This window comes from Poecilia latipinna, unplaced genomic scaffold (genome assembly GCF_001443285.1).
Source record: "Poecilia latipinna isolate Pla-1442-1.1 unplaced genomic scaffold, P_latipinna-1.0 Scaffold382, whole genome shotgun sequence".
Lineage (NCBI taxonomy): Eukaryota > Metazoa > Chordata > Actinopteri > Cyprinodontiformes > Poeciliidae > Poecilia > Poecilia latipinna.
Genome location: NW_015112998.1, coordinates 127,592 through 135,921, shown reverse-complemented (window position 1 = coordinate 135,921; position 8,330 = coordinate 127,592). Strand labels below are relative to the sequence as shown.

Below are 8,330 nucleotides of genomic sequence, written 5' to 3'. Positions count from 1 at the left end.
CCCGACTCTGGCTGGAGCTCGGGAGCTGGCGGCTGCGCAAACACTGAGCTGCATTGAGTTTCGCACATTTTCACTGCTGCTGTTGCCTCACCTCACCGTCTTATTAAAACCAACATCAAACAGTATCCACAGATGAGGAACGGGCTCGAAAAGAGACAGTATGAATATGTAAAGGGTCTCAGCACAATATGCTGCCTGCGTGGATGCTATGATGCTACGTAGATGAACGTATCAAAAGAATGACTGTTTTTTTTTTACTTTCTGACAAACCCATTTCACTTAATGAGATGTTTTCCAAAGTGCTAATTAACCTTTTTTTAAGCGTGCTCTCCATAAAGACACAGTACAAAACACAGTACTAATGCTCTCTGTTCAGTTCAAAGCTGATGATGCAAATGCAGAGACACAGACCCTCAGAAATGCAAACAGGATCTGATACAGTGACTTGCCAAAGTATTAACACTCGTTGAAATTTGTTACATTATTATATTGCAGCCACAAGCTGCACCACGTTTTATTGAGCTTCGACAATGAAGATGGAAAAGGAGGCAAAGTGGTACCTTAAATAGCATCTGTAAATAGAGACCACTTGTGTACAATCTCTTTGGTCAACATGGAAAACGTTATGTGTGGTATAAATTTTAATCATGTCAGTATTTAGTTGCTACTTAAGACAATGGGGGAATGAAAAGGAACTGTTGATGGCATCATCTCAGTGACATGAATTGTAAATAAAGAGCATAACAATGGGAAACCTTAAGAAAATAAGCATTTACTTACATAAAATACTGGATAATGCATCAGCTCAGTCATCAGCAGTCCAGTATACCAAATTATTAACAGTACAAACATAGTACAGTTAACTAAAACCTAATCAAGTCAAATTCTCAGGAAAGGTTGTACGTGGAAGATACATTGCAAATGCCAGCAATAATGACAACAGTCATGACGTACTTTTAAGGTAAATTAACTTCCTGATGTTAAGGTGACAATCAATCTGGTCATCACCCCAGCACAACCTTCCAGATCTGCCGTCTCTTTATTTTTTTAAATAGCCATTTGGTCCACTAGCTTACTCATAAGTAGGAGTGAACTCAGTTAATATAACAACTAAGCTCAAAGAAAAATGTATTTACTTTGGCATTAAATTATATAACTCAATGCATTTTAAATGACATTGTTTATTAAAAAAAAAAAAAATTGCCAACCACTTGTGGACATGATTGGTATTACACTTCAAGGCACCATCCCACCTTTAGATTTAGAGAATTACATGACACTTTCATTTCAAGCCCTGATTCAGATTGCTGTGGGTATCAGCATAATTGTCACAGTTTTGAACATAAACTCTACTGAGACCTGTTTTATACAAAAAATAAAATCAATTATCACATCTTGGCTTTCCTTTTTTTTAAGCCCCATCCATCAGTTTCCAAATCAAAGGCATTTCAGTCATTCAGATTTCCTCTTCTCTTACATAAATCACATCCTTGTCCTGTTTAGGAAGCTATTTTTAAAGGAGTTGTTATAAATCCAGCATATGAAAACTCACTAGTTTATAATTTGGATAAAGGTTGCAGCTCAAAGTAGACATTTCAGGCTGTTCTTGCCAACAACAACAGAGCAGCAACACTATAAGATATCAGAACACACAATACCAGTATGACTGCATGCAAAGCAAATCTCTTGTGGCAATCAAAGGCATCAAGATGACATCGAACATGCAGTAACAACGTAACCGGCATGCATTCGCAAACAAAGATATACTCTACATACAAATAAAACAGAAGAATTGTTTTACTTAAGCATCACAGAAATCTTCTGACGGAAAGTGTCAGAGCGAGACTCGGGAAAACAGCAGCAGTTTAAATATTGAACTGAAATCAAAAACAGAAAACATCGCTTGCTCCAAATAAATTATTTCATATATTTTGTACAATCTCAAAATGCGTCTCAGAATCATTTGAATTTTCCTGTCTTGACGTTTTGAGGAAAATTTAAAGGTGATGCACAAGCAGTCAACACAATTTTGATTCACTGATCTACAGAGAATTTATGCTGCAAGGCAAGAATGATCACATGCAACTCTGTGAACCAGCCGGCTGTCAAAGAACAATACTGTAAGATCATGCAGGCAAATATTTTTTTTTAACTAAAGCAATACAGCCCAGATATGACATTCATGACCATGATCATGGTTCAGTCTACATTTACGACAGGATTTACAGAGCCCTCCACACTTGCTGACATACCCTGGTAAAGATTCATAAAAATAATTAAATCAAAGTCATCTTTTTGGGTCATTGCATTAATCATACAGTGGTGTCATACTGCATTGACAGCAATGTGGTATGTTCCTCTTCCAAACTCCCTGGAAACCTTGTTAGCATGCATGGCATGATGAATTTATTAAAGCCCAGGGCGTTTTAAGTAAACATCCAGTTGCCTTTACCAATAAACTGAAAATGGGCCATCACTGCATCTTTTAGCAGAATAAATATGCAAACCAAATGACCAAATCAACATCTAAAAGGTCACACTGTGGGGTGAGGAGACGAGAAGACAGCATCAGAAAGGACCGGGGACTCGCGATGATCTAGAGACTGTAGTGTTGACAGCATAGGGTAAAGAAATTATTGTGGTACATTTGATGGTACAAAAATGATTAAAACTGAACATGGGAGTTCTGCAGTTAATACTGTATTTTTCCTAAACTTCCTGTGTTAATTTATGCTGCTGCAGTGAAAGATCCATGTCTTTGAAAACCTCTTTACCAGGGATGCAGATTGGTGTGCAGTTTGCTTTGTGTGACAGTTCACAGTGATTTCTTTTGATGGTTTTAAAGGTTTTTGATCAGGAGAGAGTTTTTACAAATCATACAACTTCAGGACTCTTCTTAGTGAAGTGATGAAATCCCTTCTTTTGTAAGAACACTGCCCTTTAAATAGACTTATGATCAAATGGGGTTCATCCCATTGTTCCTGAGGTTAACACAGTGACGCAGCAGCAGGCTCCGCTGATGAACTCTGCATTTTATTTCACCCTATCAGTTCAGGGGGACGCCTGTGTTAGAAGATAGCAGAAAATTTTATGTTATTTATTACAACCTCCCTGCTTTACTTCTTCCAGGGACCGTTTTGTTGTTTCCTGTGTCGTGACAGGTCTCTTTGTTTGCTCTGTACCTCAAAACCTCTCGGCAATCAGATTTTGACCCAAACTCTGCATTTTTAATCTGGGCAGTTTTCCCTGCTTTCTCTAGAAAATCGCTGGTTTCTGCGTCGTCACTGAACTCGGTATTCTGACCCGGGTCAGTATTCTGGCTGGAGACCGAGGCTCTTCTTGTCTGTTGGTCGGACAAGCAGAGTTCCTGCCACTTCTTTCTGTTCCCATTTATTCCATCCACCATCGGCTTTAACTTCCTGTTCAGCTTCAGCAGCGCCTGAGAGAGACACCAAACAGTTGAGGTCATCTACAGATTTGCATGCGCTTTTATTATTGCACTTACATTTTAAAATGAAGCCCACATTGTTTTTATTGACGTAAATGTCTTGAGCTTTCAAAATGAATAATTTCAATGTATTTTATTGGGATTTCATGATGTGTAGAGCAACATAATGTAGAAGTGTGAACAGGGAAGGAAAGGGATTCGTGGTTTTAATGATTTATTGCAAATAAAAATCTGAAAAGACAAACCTAGAAAAAATGCATAGAAACAGCTAAAGACCCATCCAGCACCAAAACACAGAGAGAAAGATACAATGTAAAATTTTAGATCAAAGCATGGTTATGTGTTGCAGTGGCCTAGTCAAAGTCCAGACCACCTGAGATTTGAACATTTCTGTGTCCAGATGTGGCCGACATACCTGATAAAGTGGCCTGCAGATCCCATCAATCCATTCGAGCTGTAAGGCAGGCAGCTCGTCTTTGCGATTACGGTCAAAGATGGCCTGCAGGGGAGCAACAACTCTGTCACCCACAACCAGAACCCTCGTCAGAACCATTTCCTCCTGAATGTTTTTAACTCGGAACATCAGAGTGACAGGAAAGACTTTGAAATGTTTCACACTCACTGCTGGTGTTAGCTTCAGCTCCGACCGCTCCCTGTCACCTTGTTCAAAGAACTCGCTTGTTACCAACTCGGCAACCTGCAGACACCAGTGGAAACAATCATTATTTTACTCATGCATTATGCAGCGTTTAAGGAGGGTGTGTATTTAAATTTACTATAAAATGATTCATCTCTTTTGTCGCTGTTTGGTCTTTGTTGTTGTTGCATGTTGTTGTGCTGCTCTTAGGGAAGAAACTAAGACTCACAACAACTGATCCAAAAGTCTGGCTTACGTCTAAGCTGTGATATATTCCACCAACAAGATATTTCTGGAAACAACGCTGAATTTAATATTTAACAACGCATAACACCTTGGACCTCTAAGACTACAGGTTTTAACAAAAATGTGCTCATAAAAGGCATTGATTTTTGGTGGAGTGCATGCAGCAATGAGCTTCAGGCATAATTCTGGCTAAATATATGATCACTCTAATTAGTAGAGCTCATTTAAACTGGTTCATTTCCTGGTGCATGCCTCTTTTTGGCATAGTTGATGCATTTTAACAGAGTTTATGTTGGGGCTTCTCCAAAAATCAGTGCTAGCATCAACTGTCATCATCTGATGCAAACTGCAATTTTTTCAGTTGAAAAGAAATCAACCAGGATTTCCAGGAATAATACAGGAACCAACACAGCATAACATCAACTTAAAACCGCTGGTATACCAGTGTGACTTCACAAGTTTTTACATAAACACGAACTGAGAGGATTAAAGAAGTTAAATAAGGATTCATCGAGCTTCATGTTTGGAAGAATCAAGGTTAGACCTTTAGATTTATGCATGAATTAAAATTCAAACGTTTAATTTTGTTGTGAATATTGTTCTTTGATTTCTGAAATTAGCTTTAATGGTCTCTTTTTACAGTGTTTTTTTTCTTTTCATGTATACACACATCACTTCTTGTTAGATTTTGTCCTATTTTTTGGACTTTTGTTGTTAGATTACATCAGTGTCAAACAGGAGGTATAAACAAGGACCAGGCTAGAAGCTTATTTATGATTCACCAGTAAATCCAACACTTCTCCGTGTCTGACCAACAGTAAGCAGATTAGCACGCTAAGTGGATTAGAGAAACGACCGGGCTGTGGCACCATCCCAGCAAACTAAACTAACCTAATGAGAGTTTATTAAGAAGTTTTAGGAACCTTGCATGCTTTTCCCTGGGACTTGGAAGAAAAGGTAAAGAAATAAAAATATTTATTTCTTTTAATTCCCTCTGCTCAGTATGGATTTTGTCGACAGCTTAAATTTACCTCACCCTTAAAGCACAAGTCTCTCATGAGAACTTCTTTTAAATACGTACATAAACTAAAAAAAACATGATTGCATTTTTTTTTTGTCCAGATCACAATTAGGAAATAAGAAATCCCAGCATGCACAGGCGACTCAAACCTGCTTTGATACCTCCCAAGGACGAGTGACAGCGCCCAAATCACATGCAGTCATCAGCATGGATCTGTTGATTAGGCAGGGATCAGAGACAAAATACATTTTTATCTCATTTTTGTTCTTTAGAGCTTTAGTATCTTTATTTATTACAAATTTATTACAAACCTGAGGACTTCTCTGTGTTCTTCCACTGCCCAGCTGAATTCTCCTGACAAAACATGCTCAAAGAACTTGGTTCTGCGCCTTTTTACATGAAAGAGATAGTCATAAGACGGACAAATCATGCAGAAAATAGAGAGAGATACAAGAAACATGGATATAATTTAAACTATAAAACAGTGTGCTTTATAAGACAGTGCTAAGTAATAAAAACACATATCCAATCTGTCCAAAGATATTTAAATCTAGCTGTAAAGAGGATCAGCTCTGAGAAGGCCACTTACTCAAAGTGCAAAGTAAGGTCTGTGGAGAGAATGGCCTGTTTCAATAGTTGCATCATGTTGCTGTACTCTTTAGAGCTGAGGTTGGCAAAGATGTTGTGTCCCTGCAAAATAAAACACAGTTGCAAGCAGCGGCGGATTTGTACAACCGGCAAAAAATATTCCCCGTTAAATTTGGAGCATCGGTAAAGCCATCGCTCACTGTCAATGAAGCCCCAATTTGCAATTTAATTAGCAATGCGCATGGGCTTTCTCTGTCCATGGCTAAAATAGATCGATGCAGAATACAGCTGGTGATCAAACTGAGGCACCCCTGAGACAAGGCGCAGTGGTTACTGGTGTTGCCTGTCAGCAGTTTGTGTACAACACTGTTCCTTAGGAGAAACTGTGCAAGAGGGACTTTCAGCAATGCCCAGTTGTCTCAATAAATTTCTGATAAATAGCCAGAGACACAGCAAGAGAATATAATTGCTTTTCCTTGCAACATTGTCATGATCTCGAGGGTGTTTTTTTTTTTCCTGTTCGCATTTTTCCTTGTTGTTGATTTGTTTCCAACTTAGATCTCACTATATATCAGTTGATTCCTTTGTATTTAGTTTATTCTTGAAGTTTAACAATTTTCCAAGACTACTATTTACATTCTCCTCAGCTTCCCGTTTCCTCGCAAGCTGAATCTCACAGCTGGGTTTCATGTCAGACCTGAGGTAGCAGCGTTCCAGGTAAGAAGTTGGGATTTCAACATGGCGACACCTACAAGCAATGTTCGCTGTACCTCTTGCAAAAATCATATTAAGCTTTCCCTCAGCCTGCCTGGTCTGTCTCCTCTCACAGCTGCACCGTGTCCTCAATCAGCCACCTGTCACTTATTACTCATCAAGCACCCCAGTAATTTTTTCTATCCCTGCTAGATTCTCTTGTCACCTCATGGTTCCCTGCTTTTTGCATATCTACCAGATCCCAGTCATATATCCCTTTGCGTCTGCATGTAAGTTATGTGTTTATTTATTAAAGTTCCTTCATTTTATCCAACGACGCTCAACTAGACAGATATATTAAGACTTTTAGTTGTCAAGCATCAGATGATTTGCATATTCATCTGTTAAACTGATTAATTCATCCAAAGAGAGAAATATTTCTTATAATGGTATCTTTTTTTTCTTTTCTTATATTTATGGCAGGAACTTTTATAGGAGTACTGTAATGCACCTCATGAGAAAACTGTTAGCTACCACTACATCTGTCCAGCTGCAAGACATCCAAGCTGTTCCACCTTGCACAATCTGAAATATTTAGTTTGAGGTGCAGAGCATTGTTTTTACAACACTATGCTTTGGCTCAAGGCAGGCAGAAATTCAAGTGCAAGAAAATTTAATTCCCACACAAAAATGGTGATAAATTTCAACATTGACTGTAAGTGTATCTAAAATCTATTGATCAGTATTTATGTGCATGCTGCTACTACAACAGTTTTTATCTTAATTGTAGTTGCTTTGCAGTTTTTATTTGGTTGTAATATAGTGTTGATCCTGGAAAAAGATAAAAACTATAACCATTTTTTTTCTTTTTCATCAGCAAAATGAGCACAGTGGTAGAGCAACACCACTGTGTGTTGGTCTATCACATAAAATCCCACTAAATGCATTAAAGTTTTGTTGATACTATTTAGCAAAATAAGCATTGCTTGGGGAGTGTGATTTTTATTTGCAAATCGCTGTGTAAAGGTTTCTTCTCCTGGACGTTTTATGAAAATGGTTTAAGACTTCCAGTTATATTCATGTCAATCATAATAAAACCTTACTTTATAAGCTGCAGTCGACAGGATGTTTCCGTTATGTCTCTTTCTGCTTGTCTTTCAAAATTAGCTCGCATAATTTTGCTGGCACTATTCCTTTTTAGTCTAAAATAAACCAGTTTCATTTTCCAAACTGGCATATGAATGTATTATCATTTGCTTTTTTTATTATTATTTTACAGCCTGGACACCAACTTTTACACAATATACAAGCAGGTAGACTGCAATGTGCATAAATGAATATACGAGCTCTCAGTCAAAATGCGATATTAAATTTTTTTGTTCCACACTGTACAAGGGAAAAATATAGCACAATGTCTGCAATGAAAGGATGGTTGTCTTTTCTGCTCAGGAAGCTTTTATGCAGTCGGCCTTCATCTCAGAGCTCTGTGGAGATCAAAGCTGCTATAGTCAACCCTTATGGTAGGAATTTGTTTTATCAAAATGTTACACTCACATATCTTTGTATGAAACGGACAGAATTGTACAGAAAGAGAGAGGCGGCCATTATGTGATTTCCTTTACAACTGCTTAACATAACTAACAGGGCCGTGCAGAGACCACTAAAGGGGCAGGTGCTCAAAAAAAAAGGGCACATCT

General features: G+C 38.1%; 1 protein-coding gene across 3 annotated transcripts in view; it reads right to left on the bottom strand.

The window, feature by feature from the left end:
• Positions 1–754: 754 nt before the first annotated feature.
• Positions 755–8,330, bottom strand: part of pde11al (phosphodiesterase 11a, like) — a 19,798-nt gene continuing 12,222 nt past the window's right edge. For 2 of the 3 annotated variants that reach the window (XM_015036832.1, XM_015036834.1), the window contains exons 15-20: positions 5,942–6,042; positions 5,664–5,741; positions 5,502–5,565; positions 4,071–4,145; positions 3,864–3,947; positions 755–3,439 (exon numbers count right to left, since the gene is read on the bottom strand). In XM_015036832.1, coding sequence (XP_014892318.1) covers positions 3,101–3,439; positions 3,864–3,947; positions 4,071–4,145; positions 5,502–5,565; positions 5,664–5,741; positions 5,942–6,042 — 741 coding nt within the window. In that variant the 3' untranslated portion in view covers positions 755–3,100. The remainder of the gene's footprint in view (positions 3,440–3,863; positions 3,948–4,070; positions 4,146–5,501; positions 5,566–5,663; positions 5,742–5,941; positions 6,043–8,330) is intronic. The other variant, XM_015036833.1, reaches the window with a different exon arrangement.